We start from the raw sequence: 18325 nt of genomic DNA, 5'->3' as shown, positions 1-18325 counted from the left end.
TCAGGCCTTTATGATAGAGTGGCCAGATGGAAGCCACTCCTCAGTAAAAGGCACATGACAGCCCACTTGGAGTTCGTCAAAAGGCACTAAAGGACTCTGACAATGAGAAACTTGGTTCTCTGGTCTGATGAAACCAAGATTGAACTCTTTGGCCTGAATGCCAAGCGTCACGTCTGGAGGAAACCAGGCACCATCCCTACGGTGAAGCATGGTGGTGGCAGCATCATGCTGTGGGGATGTTTTTCAGCATCAGGGACTGAGAGACTAGTCAGGGTTGAGGGAAAAAATGAACGGAGCAAAGTACAGAGAGATCCTTGAGGAAAACCTGCTCCAGAGCGCTCAGGACCTCAGACTGGGGCGAAGGTTCACCTTCCAACAGGACAACGACCCTAAGCACACAGCCAAAATGTTCAAAGACCCAAGTCACCCAAGTTATAGACTGTTTTCTCTGCTACCGCAAGGCAAGCGGTACCGGAGCGCCAAGTCTAGGACCAACAGGCTCCTTAATTAACAGCTTCTACCCCCAAGCCATAAGACTGCTAAACAATTAATCAAATGGCCACCGGACGGTTTAAATTGACACCCCCCACCCCTCCATTTGTTTTTTACACTGCTGCTACGCTGTTTATTATAGTCACTTCACCCCTACCTACATGTACAAATTACCTTGACTAACCTGTACCCCCGCACATTGACTTAGTACCGGTACCCTCTGTATATGGCGCAGCAGGTAGCCTAGTGGTTAGAGTGTTGGGCCAGTAACCGAAAGGTTGCTGGATCAAATCCCAGAGCTAACAAGGTAAAAATATGTTGTTCTGCCACTGAGTAAGTCAGTTAACCCACTGTTCCCCGGGCGCTGAAAACAGGGATGTCGATTAAGGCAGCCTCCTGCACCAATCTGATTCAGAGGAGTTGGGTTAAATGCAGAAGACACATTTCAGTTGAAGGCATTCAGTTGTACAACTGACTAGGTTATCCCCCTTTAATAAGACAATGCAGGAGTGGCAGCGGGACAAGTCTCTGAATGTCCTTCAGTGGCCCAGCCAGAGCCTGGACTTGAACCTGATCGAACATCTCTGGAGACCTGAAAATAGCTGTGCAGTGATGCTCCCCAATCCAACCTGACAGAGGATCTGCAGAGAAAWATTGGAGAAACTCCCCAAATGCAGGTGTGTGGCATCATACCCAAGAAGACGTGAGGCTGTAATTGCTGCCAAAGGTGCTTCAACAAAGTACTAAGTAAAGTACTTTGAATAGTTATTAAATTTTTTACACGTGCAAACATTTATAAAAACCTGTTTTTGCTTTGTCATGTAGATTGTAGAGGAATTTCTACAAAGAAAATTAACATAGTTTGGGACAACTTGAGGAGTTTCATTTCTACATACAAACTGGCTTTGATCCAGCTTTAACTTCATATCATACTAAAATGACTATCATACCTAAATGTTGGTCTATCGATCTGACAAGAATCTGCACCAATCTTAAAATCACTGTTTAAACAACTACAGTATATGCCTAAGCATACAAGATAAGAATGTCAGCACAATGCAATGCCTTCCATTGAAGCAAATTCAGGACATATTTGTTTTGATCCTTTAATTTACAGACATAAGTACATACACTTAGTGTAAAACATATGCAAACATTACACCATTAACACATTTTCGTGCAGCAGGATTACTGGGAAACTTAATTGGAAGCACACATGACTTTGCGCCATTTCAACATTTTGTCTATCATAGTTATTTTACAGAAACACACCAGAAACAAAGCAGAGTAAAATTAATATTATTGCCACATGTATGATTCTAATATGCATCATAATGAAGATCGGCACAGGAACACAAATTCATCAGACACTTAAGAGATTGAGTCCTTTTACTTAACAGTCTGCTATGTAGTATTTGCAACAATTGAGGCCTATCATTTTAATATGCATCATGATAATATGCATCATAATGATAATATGCATCATAATCATTCTATATGCATCATAATGAAGATAGGCACAGGAACACAAATTCATCAGACACTTAAGAGATTGAGTCCCTTTACTTAACAGTCTGCTATGTAGTATTTGCAACAATTGAGCCCTATCATTTTAATATGCATCATAATCATTCTAATATGCATCATAATGATAATATGCATCATAATCATTCTAATATGCATCATAATGAAGATCGGCACAGGAACACAAATTCATCAGACACTTAAGAGATCGAGTCCCTTTACTTAAGTCTGCTATGTAGTATTTGCAACAATTGAGACCTATCATTTTTGATCAAACTTAACCAAAACCACCTTTCTTGTGCTCACAATTCCTGTCAACATTGTCATAGGCACCCCAACCCTTCAAAATTATTGGTATCCAATAAGATAGGAGCATTAAACAATGGAAGTGTTGGATGAGGTAAATAGGAAATTGTCTTTAGAAAAAAATATATATTTCTGTAAAATTCTTGTTGAAAACCTGTTAAAAAAAAAAATCAAAAACCACAGTTTGTCCATTGAGATCCCTGCTTAGTCATTGGTTCATTGTTTTCTTTCCTCTAAAGAAATATAAATCTGACAGATTGTTGCACATCAATCAAGATGCATTGTTAGAATAAATACAGCATTGATCATAATAGCTATTCAACAAACATAAGGAATAGCAGTAAATTAAGATAAAAAGACACAGGTATTGACAAAATAACTGACTCTTAATCCCAGACAAACTACAGGAGGCACAAATATACAGTGCCCTCTACTTGCAGTGAACAATGAAATAAACCAACATACATATTAAATACCCCTCCACCAGTGAGGGCCCTTATAAATGCCTGATCTATGAGCAATAAACATACTGAGAAAAGACAGTCCGTGCCATATCAAATCAAATTTATTTATAAAGCCCTTCTTACATCAGCTGATATCTCAAAGTGCTGTACAGAAACCCAGCCTAAAACCCCAAACAGCAAGCAATGCAGGTGTAGAAGCACGGTGGCTAGAAAAAACTCCCTAGAAAGGCCATACTACTTTTTAAAACACCTCTTTCCCCCAAAATGACTGTTTTTGGGGGAAAGATATTAGAAGCAGAGTTAGTTTTTGTATAAACAATTGCTTAAAATGTGTGGGTCATGTCGTACCCACCCAGCCCTATATCTAATCTTCACCCACAAGGTGTTGCTTTGGAAGGGTTAAGTGCAAAACAGGGGTAACACAATCTATGTGGTGCAGGGAGAAAACTATGTACAAAGAATTCTCTCCACACACACACACACACACACACTTCAGTGTGTGGTACAAACAAAGACAGACATAGAAGAGCTGTGACAGGAAAACACCACTATCTCGCCCTTTGTCTGACCAATATCAATTATTTRCTGTGTGCGGTCACGGAGGTGCAACCCTCAATCTGTCAGTTCTGTTATTCATTGTTTTCTCCCCTACCCAATTATGAATAAATCAAGAGTTCACATGTCCTTCTTCAGAGCCTCTGCACAAGTACTTGAAACAGAGGAGACAGTCAGTTACTGCAAACAGTGGGAAGAGGGCAGAGGGACAACTTTCAATATTCACTACTCATCACTGATGATGTTCATGCTTTGGTCCACAAAACAACCCATTAATACGCTGTATAAATGTGTGTGTGTAACGTTTAAGCGCTTCTTTTCACAAGCCTGCTTTTCTCCACCAGCTTTCTCTGACTTCTCTGGCCAGTGATAAGACCTGACTAGCAGTAGACAATATACATGTTATGTCTGTAATTGAGTCCCTGTATGTGTAGGAGCCAGTCTTCGTGTCCACCTCTCGCCATGTTGCTGCCTGGCTCACTGACAGTGTGTATCCATGCCTCCACTGTCATGTTGGAAAGGATCTAGAACTTGACGCAGTGACCGGCGTTCACCATGAAAGCAGTGCAATTCAGATTCTCTTTGTGTCTGCATTTTGGGGGGCGTTTTTATTTTTCGGTTATTTTCTTGAAAGATAAAGTTTGTCCCTTACAATGGTCCGTATTTGGCTTCATATCGGGACATGATGTTRTTGCAGCGACCACAGTCCTTTCGCAACTCAGCCACTTGTTGCCGCAACGCAGCATTTTCCCTCTCCAGAAACGAAGCGCGCACTGTGATCTGGTTCTCCTTCAGCCGCCGAGCGTCACGTGAACGTTTGGCTGCCACATTGTTCTTCTTCCTCCTCGACCAGTATTTATCGTCCTGTGGGAGACAGAGGATTTTAATACAAAATAATAGAATCAGTGTTGTGGAAACATCCCTAATCCCAGACAAGCCCCTTTATTCATGGCTTACTACTCACTCATGAATTTTTCTGGTGTAACATAGTGATACTACAATCTTCATCAACCAATAATTATTTGGTTCCCAATTGCAGTGGCTACATTCTCATTAACCTACTTCAGAACAACCAGTTCCATCATTCATCACCGCCCTGAAACAAATATTCACCGGTCATCTTACCTTCTGCTCAGTGGGCACAAAGACCTTTTTGGCCTTCTTGATCATGGGCTGTGGTTTGAGGTCCTCYTCAGAGAACTTGTGTTTGCGTGGGTTGAACAGCTCACCCCCAGGCACYCTGGACAGCACCAGGTCTGTGGGGTCCGGCTGGAAGTTGATGTCCACCTCAATGTCCTCCGGGTCGATGGGAGTGGGTGTGAGTCGGTCTGCAGACTTCCCCTCTAGAGGGAGACAAAGTGAGTTCAATGAGGAGTATATTTTTATTTATTTTGGTGGCTGTTATGTATATTTTTATAATCTTGAAGGCTATAGTTAATTGATAATTCACAACTGTTTGCTACATTTTTTCCTTAAGGCATACTAAGGTCAGCCCTATATGAATACTGCCATTTGCTAATGCTGTAGAGCTCAGATTTCACATGTACGTGTGTCCATGTGTGTACTGGAGGCAAGGTGTCGAGTGCGTCAGGTACATCTATTTGACATTTGAATTCAATATGGGAGTATCTAGTGTCAGCATGTTGCAAGCGTCTATTACAGTGTCAGTATATGTGCATGTTGAGTTCAAAGGTAGAATGTTTTACAGTGGTACCGTGTCTGGGCTTTTAACAATGGGCCCCAACAATGTACCTTTTTTATTTTTAGACACTTCAACCTCCGCTGCTTCAAACCCAGACACAGCATCTTCATCGTCCCCATCTTCTTCTTCCTTCTCTTGTTCAGCTGGCTCTAAGGTGAGTGTGACYGTCTCTGTGTCAGAGGTGGTGAAAGGGGGTCTTGTCCCCTTGGTTTCCWCCTGGGCCAGGCTCTTCTGCAGCTCCTCCTCTAGGGTGACTGGGATGCCATTCTCCTGCAGGAACTCATCCAGGTCCATGTACTCCAAGTGGAAGGTCTCCCCATCATAGGGGATGGTCTTCTCCCAGATGGCAGGCGTAAGGGAGGCGGACACCCCTCCAATGCCGGTACCTCCAGTTCCACCACTGGCCCCTCCAACACCGGCCTCGCCATTATCAGCAGAGCACAACTTCTTCTTCTCTATTTCTGTGGAGATAACCGTGAAGAGCATAATGGGTGAAGGTTGCACGACCATGTGAACACAAACAGGATGGTAAATAAAGGAAGATAGAAGTCTGATGTCATGGAAAGAAGTAGAAAAATAAGTGGTGAAATTACAGAATGAGGGAAAAGGGGGCTGCATCAACCCATAATCAATGGGGAAGGGAAATCTGGACTTGTCAACACAGCCCCTAAACACAAAAACGAACGTGAAAAAAATATTAATTGCCCTTCAAATGCAAGAAAATGATGTACTCATATTGTATGTGAAAAACGGTTTGACTGCAGTGCTCTAGGACAAATAGGGAGGTGTGAGAACTTTATGTTCTTTTCCCTCCCTCACTCAGTTCAGTGCCTCAGGGGAAACTGGAACAGCAATCAGAAAGTACAAAGGGTTTCCTTCCCCAGTACTGCTCTATACTTGGCACATTTGAACAACTATTGAACTAGTCATATATAATGATCAAACATAGCAGATTTTAAAAAAATGTGTCCAGTTGTTTGAAGGTACACACACACGCTCATTAAAAGCACTACTACGTCTCCATACACCAGTCAACATGTCCGCGAAGTCAACGTCCACATCAGATCAATGCAGTTCACATAAAAAAATGTGGACATTGGAAAGGATCTCTCAATTCATCCACAACGACACTAGTAGGCTAGTCTTACCATCGTCGCCTTCTAGAATATTAGGTGGGGGAATGTCCATAATTTAATCTTCTTCAAAACAATAGGAAACGATTTCTGTGGATCCGACCTAGGCTGCAGAGGCGCCTTGAGTGTAGTTTCCCAGGCACTGTTAGCAATATCCGTGGATAAATGAAGTCAAAGCAGTGTTTCAGTCTGTTGCTTTGAAACCCGTTTCACAAATTAAAACGTTGTCAAAACAAACACCACAGATCCCGATGGTCGTAGCCTACTGCGAGCACTGTTTTCTTATTCATGAGCTATACGCCTCTTCAGAAAATACTCGGCGTGGATTGGTCACATATGTATATTTTAATGTTAAGTAGCTGACATAGAAAACTCGCTGGTGAGCCAGTCAAAACAGAAGCAGTAGTACACACCGGGAGCTCATTGGCTGAAGCAACACTCCGTTTCAAGCCTTCGCACGGAAATAACTGTACATTGCGTGCAGAATGTCAATATAGTGTCTCCTGACTCCTATTGTTGCTACATTTAGCTAAACCAGATAGATCTAGAACTGTATGACTATGGCCATTCACTGACCCTGGGAACTGGAGGAGACGAGGACAAGGATGCTTCGCGACATTTGATGTCAACTACTAGGCTACATCAAATCGTGGTAGGCCAGGCTTCCCCAACCGGCGGCGGTTTTATTTGGCCCCCCCAAGTTTTCTGAGAAAAAAAGAAGACATGTTTTGTTTTCATTGTTGGAGATYAAAACACCAGGAAATCAGCTCCAATTGATTTTAATTTTGAACATCTGTTCCCCAGTATTCCCACTCATATAGACATATGTGGTCSTATAATAATAATTAATTGGATTTATATAGCACTTTTCTACCAACTGAGGTACTCCTTACATAGTAGGGTGAAACTCACCTCACCCAACATCAATGAGTAGCACCCACCTCAGTGATGCACAGGGATTGTGCCAGAACTCTCACCGCACAATAGCCACCAGTTGGACATGTGAGGAGTGATATATGCCAATTAGGAATGAGGGGGGTGATTAGGTGGCCATGATGGAATGTGGCCAGGTTGGGAATTTAGCCATGACACCGGGGTGAACGTCCCTACTCTTACAATGAGCGCCATTGTTAAGGCTTCTTGCGGTTAATTTGCAGTCTACTTTTATTTTTTTATTATAGTCCGCCCCCGACCACCCACTCAAGAAAAAAATGGCCCGCGGCTGAATCTAGTTGAGGATCCATCCACGTTGGATACTTACATACGTTTTATATGACGATGCAATGCATCCAGTTTCTCCTCCGCACGACATGATGACTGGATGCATTATACATTGATACATTTGTATCCACACTCGTGGCCAAACAAAACACGTGTGTTCTTTTCTCTCCTTCACGTGCAGAGACAAGCTGTTGAGGGGCGTGGTTATGGCACGTGCAAAAGCAGGGCGACGSGTAGCCCAGGAAGCACGAGCTCGCACTATACTGAACAGCTGGCGTGTCCCTATCATGTATTTACACCCAGCGCAACCGTTCTACCATTGGATTGGAAATGTGTTAATAACATATGAGTCATATCCCCTCACCTTACACCACATCAATAAAATTGTTATATTGATAATGGTTTCCGATATGCTAATAGACTAGAATTCTCACATTTCTGCSCGCACACGCGCATCCAAATGGGGCTTCAACATTAGTCTGTTTTTTGTTGCAGGATGTTCAGACAGGAACATGATGTACTGAACACATTCCACCACTGCTCTTTAAAAAAAAAGTACAATCCAGTCATTCCAAAAATAGTAACAATACTTAATAGCCCATGTTGGACATACCTGGAACCAATTAAGGGCTTCATTCATTGGGTGAATTAAATCTGATTCGTTGAGTTCTAGTTTTAGTTCATGTATTATCTATTTAGGTCAGTGTCATATTTTGTATGAAGACAGTTTGTACAGTGGATTTAGGTCTGACCTTCAGACAATATGAAACTTTATGGCAACACAACATATGATGCAATGCAATGTTATTCTAGCAGGTCTCTCTCTATATGCAACAGCTCAACTGTTCACTCACTGTACAATATACATTACAGAGTGGTACAGTAACAGTACATCTGAACTTTTACAGAGTAAACAAAAGTCTAAGTGTGTACATGAGGGAGGAACTAGCCACAAATAGTTATCTAGGTTAAAATACAGGTGATACGAGCCCAGAAAATAGGTCAGTAGGCTACCTTGTATCTAGACTTGCACCTAAATGTATAATAAAGTTCTATAGACTCTGACAAGCTTCTACAAATGCCAATCTAATAGACCCTACAGACAGTACTTGAAGATGGCTATTATTTAGTCAGGTCACAACATTTACGATCAATTTATACTGAACTAAAATATAGTGTTGGTCCCATGTTTCATGAGCTGAAAGAAAAMATCCCAGAAATGTTCCATACGCACATAAAGCTTATTTCTAAAAAATGTCGTTCAGAAATTTGTTCACATCCATGTTAGTGAGCATTTCTCCTTTGTCAAGAAAATCAATTGACCTGACAGGTGTGGCATATCAAGAAGCTGATTAAACAGCATGATCCTTACACAGGTGCACCTTGTGCTGGGGACAATAAAAAGACCACTCTAAAATGCGCAGTTTTGTCACACAATGCCAGGGATGTCTCAAGTTTTGAGGGAGCAAGCAATTGGCATTTTGTCTGCAGGAATATCCACCAGAGCAGTTCCCAGAGAATATAATGTTCATTTCTCTACCATAAGCTGACTCCAACGTCATTTTAGAGAATTTGGCAGTACGTCAAACCGGCCTCACAACCGCACACCACGTGTAACCCAGGACCTTCACATCCGGCTTCTTCACCTGAGGGATCGTCTGAGACCAGCCATCCGGACAGCTGATGAAACTGAGTTTGCACAACCAAAGAATTTCTGCACAAACTGTCAGAAACCATCTCTGGGAAGCTCATCTACATGCTCGTCGTCCTCACCAGGGTGTTGACCTGACTGCAGTTTGGTATCGTAAAAGTGGGCAAATGCTCACCTTCCATGGCCACTGGCATGCTGGAGATGTGTGCTCTTCACGGATGAATCCCAGTTTCAACTGTACTGGGCAGATGGCAGACAGCGTGTATGGCGTCGTGTGGGCGACAAGTTTTCTGATGTCAACGTTGTGAACAGAGTGCCCAATGGTGGCGGTGGGGTTATGGTATGGGCAGACATAAGCTATCAGACAACGAACACAATTTAATTTTATCGATGGTAATTTGAATGCAGAGATACCTTGACGAGATCCTTAGGCCAATTGTCGTGCCATTCATCCGCCGCCATCACCTCATGTTTAAGCATGATAATGCATGGCCCCATGTCGCAAGGATCTGGTGGTCACACCAGATACTGACTGGTTTTCTGATCCCCGCCCCTACCTTTTTTTTGAAGGTATATGTGACCCATAGATGCGTATCTGTATTCCCAGTCATGTGAAATCCATAGATTAGGGCCTAATTTGCTGATTTCCTTATATGAACTGTAACTCAGTATAATCTTTGAAATTGTTGCATGATGCGTTTATATTTTTGGGATGATTTTGGCCATATGGTTAATTAGGGGTGTTTCAAAATGCAAATAGCCACGGTCGTGCACAAGCACTGGTTCTCTTACTGGTGTGAGTATGACACTGGTAGGATTGTTTGTTGAATCACACTTTTTCTATGTGTTCAAACATTCTAAATTCCGCTTGTAAGTAGTATTTTAGAATAGTTTCTACGCAATATTGATAAATGAGCCCCCAGATGTGCAAAGCTCTTAGACTTAGCCAGAAAGACTCACAGCTGTAAATGCTGCCAGAGGTGATTCTAACATGTAATTACTTATGTAAGAGAGAGTTCTGTATTTCATTATTCATTATCATTACATTTGCAAACATTTCTAAAAACATGTTTTCACTTTGTCATCATGTGGTATTGTGTGTAGATGGGTGAGACATGTATTTCTTTAATCCATTTTGAATTCAGGCTGTAACACTAAATGTGGAATAAGTCAAGGTGTATGAATACTTTCTGAAGGCACTGTTTTCCAGTCTGTGCTAGCAAAACAGTCCTGTAGCTTAGAATTTGCTTCATCAGACCACTTCTGAATTGAGCGTGTCACTGGTACTTGCTGTTCGATTTCCCTCACTAGATTTATGGAAAGAACAAGCTATTTGTAAACACAGACAACAAAATGATTACGAGAGGGTCACTGTGAATCACCAATGCCATGCCAAATTCGTGTGGCACAAAACACTGATGTCTGGGGTGAGAGCTCTGATGTGTAGACTGTCTGTGGGTATGTAAGCAAGTCTGATATGAACTCTATTATGGGAGCATGCAAATTAATGTCATTGTGAACACCATACACTGAGAAAGAATGAAAGATTTTATTCTGGATTTTCTATTTTCTTTGATATTGAATACTGCATTGTTGAGGAAGAGCTTGCAAGTGAACCTTTTGCACGTGTCAAACTTATTTGATTTGAATGGCTATGGCCTGTGTCCATCACAATTCAGTAAAACATGTCAGACAGAAAAGCAAAGGCACTGGATTTGGGATCTAAATTAAAAACAAGGGTATGATGAAGAGTGTGTGAACATACACTAGGACTACATCAAGTTGTGAGGATACCTATCCACATAATGAGGACACGCTGTGTGCATAAGTGCCCTACGGCCTACGCAATATTCTGAATATACAAGGCCTGTTAGCAGAGGGGTTAGTTATGTACTATTAAGAGTAGGCCTATGTAATGGGAATCTCTCATGTGATTTACACTGACTAACTTGTCATCGGATCATCACTGCTAGCTAGCTGCTACCGAGTGGCTATAATGGCTAACGCCCCTGTCCCGAAGCTAGAACCAGTTAGCCGCGAGCCAGACGCATCTCCCGGCTAGCAAACGCAATTACTACAGCTACAATACCTCTTTCGCTAACTGGCCTAGACCCTTTGTCGACACAGAGCCCCGCCGTTCCACCACGACTGGTCTGCCGACATAACTCCATCCGTTGTGCCCTCAACCGGCCTTTTCCGGACGTCGGAGCAGACGCTTCTACTAGCCCCGGCCTGCTAACTTTGAACACAGGGTCTCCCGCTTGCTAGCGTAGTAACGACTACCCAGCGGCTTCCCTGTTTCATCTATTGCCTGCTGGACTGTTCATTAATCACGGTACTCCATTTTGTTTATTTTTTGTTTATCTGTCAGCACCAGCCTCGAATTCAGGCCCTGTGTGTAGTTAACTGACCCTCTCTGCCCATTTGCCATTTTACCTGTTGTTGTTGTCTTAGCTGATTAGCCGTTGTTGTCTTACCCGTTGTTGTCTTAGCTAGCTCTCTCAATCAACACCTGTGATTGCTTTATGCCTCACTTTATGTCTCTCAAATGTCAATATGCCTTGTATATTGTTGTTTAGGACAGTTATCGTTTTAGTTTACTGCGGAGCCCCTAGTCCCACTCAACATGCCTCAGATACCTCCTTTGTCCCACCTCCCACACATGCGGTGACCTCACCCAGCATAACTAGTGCGTCCAGAGATGTAACCTCTCTAATCGTCACTCAATGCCTGGGTTTACCTCCACTGTACACGCACCCTACCATACCCGTCTGTACATTATGCCCTGAATCTATGTCCAGACATCTGCTCCTTTTATTCTCTGTCCCCAARGCACTAGACAACCAGTTTTGATAGCCTTTAGCCGTACCCTCATCCTACTCTTCCTCTGGTGATGTGGAGGTTAACCCAGGCCCTGCGTGTCCCCAGGCGCTCTCATTTGTTGACTTCTGTAACCAAAAAGGCCTTGGTTTCATGCATGTTAACATCAGAAGCCTCCTCCCTAAGTTTGTTTTACTCACTGCTTTAGCACACTCCGCCAACCCTGATGTCCTTGCCGTGTCTGAATCCTGGCTTAGGAAGGCCACCAAAAATTCTGAAATTTCCATCCCCATCTACAACATTTTCCGTCAAGATAGAACTGCCAACAGGGGCGGAGTTACAATCTACTGCAGAGATAGCCTGCAAAGTTCTGTCATAATTTCCAGGTCTATGCCCAAACAGTTTGAGCTTCTAAATGTAAAAACGAATCTCTCCAGAAACAAGTCTCTCACTGTTGCTGCCTGTTATAGACCCCCCTCAGCTCCCAGCTGTGCCCTGGACACCATATGTGAATTGATTGCCCCCCATCTATCTTCAGAGTTCGTTCTGTTAGGTGACCTAAACTGGGATATGCTTAACACCTTGGCAGTCCCACAATCTAAGCTAGATGCGCTCAATCTCACACAAATTATCAAGGAACCCACCAGGTACAACCCTAAATCCGTAAACATGGGCACCCTCACGGATATTATCCTGACCAACTTCCCTCCAAATACACCTCTGCTGTTTTCAATTAGGATCTCAGCGATCACTGCCTCATTGCCTGCATCCGCTATGGGTCCGCGGTCAAACSACCACCCCTCATTACTGTCAAACACTCCCTAAAACACTTCTGCGAGCAGGCCTTTCTAATCGACATGGCCCGGGTATCCTGGAAGGATATTGACCTCATCCCGTCAGTCGAGGATGCCTGGTCGTTCTTTAAAAGTAATTTCCTCACCATCTTAAATAAGCATTCCCCTATCAAAAAATMTAGAACTAAGAACAGATATAGCCCTTGGTTCACTCCAGACCTGACTGCCCTCGACCAGCACAAAAACATCCTGTGGTGGACTGCACTAGTATCGAATAGTCCCCGCGATATGCAACTTTTCAGGGAAGTCAGGAACCAATACATGCAGTCAGTCAGGAAAGCAAAGGCTAGCTTTTTCAAACAGAAATTTGCATCCTGTAGCTCTAACTCCAAAAAGTTTTGGGACACTGTAAAGTCCATAGAGAATAAGAGCACCTCCTCCCAGCTGCCCACTGCACTGAGGCTAGGTAACACTGTCACCACCGATAAATCCACGATAATCAAGATTTTCAATAAGCACTTCTCTACGGCTGGCCATTCTTCCCTGGCTACCCCAACCCCGGCCAACAGCTCCGCACCCCCCGCAGCTACTTGCCCAAGCCTCCCCAGCTTCTCCTTCACCCAAATCCAGATAGCGGATGTTCTGAAAGAGCTGCAAAACCTGGACCCTGACAAATCAGCTGGGCTAGACAATCTGGACCCTCTCTTCTAAAATCATCCGCCGCTATTACCAGTCTGTTCAACCTCTCTTTCGTATCGTCCGAGATCCCTAAAGATTGGAAAGCTGCCGCGGTCATCCCCTTCTTCAAAGTGGGTGACACTCTAGACCCAAACTGTTACAGACCTATATCCATCCTGCCCTGCCTTTCTAAAGTCTTCGAAAGCCAAGTTAATAAACAGATCACTGACCATTTCGAATCCCACCGTACCTTCTCCGCTGTACAATCCGGTTTCCGAGTTGGTCACGGGTGCACCTCAGCCACGCTCAAGGTACTAAACGATACCATAACCGCCATCGATAAAAGACAGTACTGTGCAGCCGTCTTCATCGACTTGGCCAAGGCTTTCGACTCTGTCAATCACCGTATTCTTATCGGCAGACTCAACAGCCTTGGTTTCTCAAATGACTGCCTCGCCTGGTTCACCAACTACTTCCCAGACAGAGTCAAGTGTGTCAAATTGGAGGGCCTGTTGTCCGGACCTCTGGCAGTCTCTATGAGGGTACCACAGGGTTCAATTCTTGGGCCAACTTTTCTCTGTATATATCAACGATGTCGCTCTTGCTGCGGGTGATTCCCTGATCCACCTCTATGCAGACGACACCATTTTGCATACATCTGGCCCTTCTTTGGACACTGTGTTAACAAACCTCCAAACGATCTTCAATGCCATACAACACTCCTTCCGTGGCCTCAAACTGCTCTTAAATGATAGTAAAACTAAATGCATGCTTTTCAACCGTTCGCTGCCCGCACCCACCCGCCCGACTAGCATCACTACTCTGGACAGTTCTGACTTAGAATATGTGGACAACTACAAATACCTAGGTGTCTGGATAGACTGTAAACTCTCCTTCCAGACTCATATTAAGCATCTCCAATCCAAAATGAAATCTAGAATCGGCTTCCTGTTTCGCAACAAAGCCTCCTTCACTCACGCCGCCAAACATACCCTCGTAAAATTAACTATCCTACCGATCCTCGACTTCGGCGCTGTCATTTACAAAATAGCCTCCAACACTCTACTCAGCAAACTGGATGCAGTCTATCACAGTGCCATCCGTTTTGTCACCAAAGCCCCATATACCACCCACCACTGCGACCTGTATGCTCTCGTCGGCTGGCCCTCGCTACTTATTCGTCGCCAGACCCACTGGCTCCAGGTCATCTATAAGTCTTTGATAGGTAAAGCTCCGCCTTATCTCAGCTCACTGGTCACGATAACAACACCCACCCGTAGGACACGCTCCAGCAGGTATATCTGCTGGTATATATCAGCAGGTATATCTGCTGGTCATCCCCAAAGCCAACACCTCTTTGGCCGCCTTCCCTTCCAGTTCTCTGCTGCAAATGACTGGAACGAATTGCAAAAATCGCTTAAGCTGGAGACTTATATTTCCCTCACTAACTTTAAACATCAGCTATCTGAGCAGCTAACCGATTGCTGCAGCTGTACGTAGCCCATCTGTAAATAGCCCATCCAATCTACCTACCTCATCCCCATATTGTTTTTGACTTTTCTGCTCATTTGCACACCAGTACTTCTACTTGCACATCATCATCTGCACATCTATCACTCCAGTGTTAATTTGCTAAATTGTAATTACTTCGCTACTATGGCCTATTTATTGCCTTACCTCAAGTCATTTGCACACACTGTATATAGACTTTGTTTTTTTCCTATTGTGTTATTGACTGTACGCTTGTTTATTCCATGTTTAACTCTGTTGTTTGTGTCGCACTGCTTTACTTTATCTTGGCCAGGTCGCAGTTGTAAATGAGAACTTGTTCTCAACTAGCCTACCTGGTTGAATAAAGGTGAAATAAAAAATAAAATAAACTGCTTTGTTAGACTACACATTTGTGCCACCCTTAAGCACAGTGGTGCCAAAAATAACAGCATAATGCTGGAAGTGGAAGGGATGTATACCATGCTTGTGACACCTTAGTTGGCCAACATGTTTCTCATCCCAGTTCCTGTTATCAAATAAAATTTTATTGGTCACATACGTGTTTTTCAGATGTTATTGCGGGTGTAGCGAAATGCTTGTGCTTCTAGTTTCCGACAGTGCAGCATTTAACCATGGGTGGTCTTTTTTTTGGACCACAAGGCAGTTCAGTCAAATGGACATAGTCAAATATTCCTAAACTTAAGAAAACAAGATGAATAACACATTTCTACTTTATTAACGAATGTAACAAAATATGTAGTGTCACTTCATAATATGCAAAGTGATATTTGCTGGCAGCAAGTGTGTTACAGTATCAAATCATCCAATGCAGTTTGTCAAGACATGAAAATGTAATGTTTGTTTTGTGAAATAGTACATTGACAAGATTGATAACAAACCCAGGCAGGCAGTAACTAAAGTCTAAGCTATTGAAGATGTTGCACATGCTGCAAAGTTTATATTTCAATGACATTGCATCAGTCCATTTAGTTAACACAAGGAAGTTGCAGGACGCTAATGAAATTTGACTGTTAAAACATTACTGTATGAATGTAGCTAACGTCACTGGCATGAAGTTACCCTCTATCGGGATAAATGTGTTTATCTGTCACCCTCTATCGGGATAAATGTGTTTATCTGTCACAAATGTGTTGAAAAGAATAGCACGGGTATAACAAATTCACACCGATTTCTATTACCGTTGTCAATGGAAAACGAGAATAGAAACTCATCAGGGCTTTGAAGACTTCAGGAACAAAACTTCAGTTGCTTTGTCTGATATACACTTTGCAAGAACTTCAAACCATGTCACGAGGATGCAATGTGCAGGCAAGTTGTTGAGTTCAGTAGCCACGCCTACTAGTATTATTACATTTACATTTAAGTCATTTAGCAGACGCTCTTATCCAGAGCGACTTACAGTATTATGACTATAGAACATACTCTGTGAAAGACCATGATACTAATTGTTCAATTTATCCAGAGTTTCGGTTTGCTGTATAGGCTGTCAGTCATACCCATAAGCCAATTACAAGTTGGGAGCAGGTTTGTGTATTCGATCACAAAAGTACGAAACCCCCCATCTCACCACACACTCGCAGGCAATCGGGACACTAAACAGCACATCATGAACAAGATCTGAAGGTGGAAATCATTAACCCTCCGCTTGAACCTCATTGATTTGAACCACACTAACCAGAACACAACAGATTTTTACACAATATACATAAAAAATGTCCTTTGATAAGATAACAGACCTTGGTCAGGAGTAGTTACTTATTGTAATTTATTACACAACTATAACAAACTGTCAATAACTGTAAAAAAGGATATTGGATCTATTCCCTCAAAAATAGTTTTATTTAACATGTCAGATTTGGTCAATAGCTCAAACAAAATAAGAAAACAAAAATTACTTTTAGGTCTTATAACTCATTCTTACCAACCCATGACATTGGAAATTAAATGCAAACACTGCAGTCTCTAACCATCTGTTCAATCAGTATGGCAGCTACAATAAAATAGTGCATGGTCACGAGAGCAGTGTGAATAGTGTTTAACAAGGGTGCACTTTTATAAAGGGGTCATTTTGATGGCTTTTAGAGGGGGACACTTCAGTTTCAAGAACTGTTTCCAGCCAGCAAGGATTAAACTGCCTGAAAAAAAGTAACATAGGTAGATATATTGTGGTGCAGTCAGTTCAATGACATAGATGGATGTGATGAAGGTCAATGTGATTCACTCTTGATTAGAATTATTTAATCCAGGACAAAACCTATGTAACAGTTTCCCAAACGTGGTCCTCGGGACCCCAAGGGGTGCACGTTTTGGTTTTTGCCCTAGCACTACACAGCTGATTCAAATAATAAACTAATCATCCAGCTTTGGTCATTTGAAAAAAAAAAAAACGTTCAGAGTTTGGAAAACGCTGACCTATGGCAAATCAACAGGATCCAGCTCACTGACTTTGTTTGTATAGTAGGAAACATACCACATCCCACTCTATAGATTATTTTAGAATGTTGTAAATCAAAATCGTTATAGCCATAATTGTCATCGAAATAGTATTTAGTAACAAACTTAAACCTTCCATTTGGTTCATTCCGAGTATCCATTACCTCTCTATACTGGCTAAAGTTGGTATTCAACACACTTCCAGTATGCAAAGCTTATGAACTAACACTAACATAATTACCAGTGATGTATACAGAACATCTCAATATTATTTCAAGAGAACCCCCCCCAAAAAAGTGAGCGTGTTACCCCCTCCCTTACCCAGCCTGGTCTCAGACTAGACGTAACAAAGTAAATGTATATCCGGGACACTCAAATTAGTATGTTACGTTTGGTATGGTTACTTAAGACAAAAACTAAAGTAAGGTGGATGGGTGGGCGTATAACATGAATGTCTAGCAACCCAAAGGCTGCTAGTTTAAATCTCATCATGGACAACTTCTGAACTACTTACTACTTTTTAGCTACTTAGCATGTTAGCCTACCTCCTAAACTCTAACCCCTAGCCTAGCTAACATTAGACACCTAGCTAGAATTTGTAACATACCATACATTTTGCCAATTCGGAACATATTGTACGGGAGATGGAAATCCACAAATTAACACATACCATACGAAACGTAACATATCATACTATGTCATATCATACTGGGGCGGCAGGTCGCCTAGTGGTTAGAGCGTTGGACTAGTAACCAAAAGTTTGCAAGATCGAATCCCCGAGCTGACAAGGTAAAAATCTGTCGTTCTGCCCCTGAACAAGGCAGTTAACCCACTGTTCCTAGGCCGTCATTGAAAATAAGAATTTGTTCTTAACTGACTTGCCTAGTTAAATTAAAAGGTTAAAAAAAGTAAAATAAATGTAAAAAATATTTAAAAAAAAAATCTGTGTCTCGATTGACATACAGAATAACACAAAATGCTCTGAGACTAGGTATGCTTCACTGCCTCTTTTCGCTTCTAGGGTTACAGGCTAAATGCTC

The 18325-nt window shown here is 42.4% G+C and overlaps 1 protein-coding gene across 1 annotated transcript; it reads right to left on the bottom strand.

Annotated features, from left to right (window-relative positions):
- Positions 1–3453: 3453 nt before the first annotated feature.
- Positions 3454–6465, bottom strand: LOC111981320 (thyrotroph embryonic factor). The gene is made up of 4 exons (XM_024012538.2): positions 6192–6465; positions 5094–5504; positions 4467–4684; positions 3454–4205 (listed from the first exon to the last, which is right to left on the bottom strand). The coding sequence occupies exons 1-4, from the start codon at positions 6229–6231 to the stop codon at positions 3990–3992; spliced, it is 885 nt and encodes a 294-aa protein (XP_023868306.1). The 5' UTR covers positions 6232–6465; the 3' UTR covers positions 3454–3989.
- Positions 6466–18325: the final 11860 nt, after the last annotated feature.

The sequence above is a fragment of the Salvelinus sp. IW2-2015 genome, linkage group LG20 (genome assembly GCF_002910315.2).
Source record: "Salvelinus sp. IW2-2015 linkage group LG20, ASM291031v2, whole genome shotgun sequence".
Classification (NCBI taxonomy): Eukaryota; Metazoa; Chordata; class Actinopteri; order Salmoniformes; family Salmonidae; genus Salvelinus; species Salvelinus sp. IW2-2015.
This window is presented reverse-complemented; position numbering and strand designations above follow the sequence as displayed.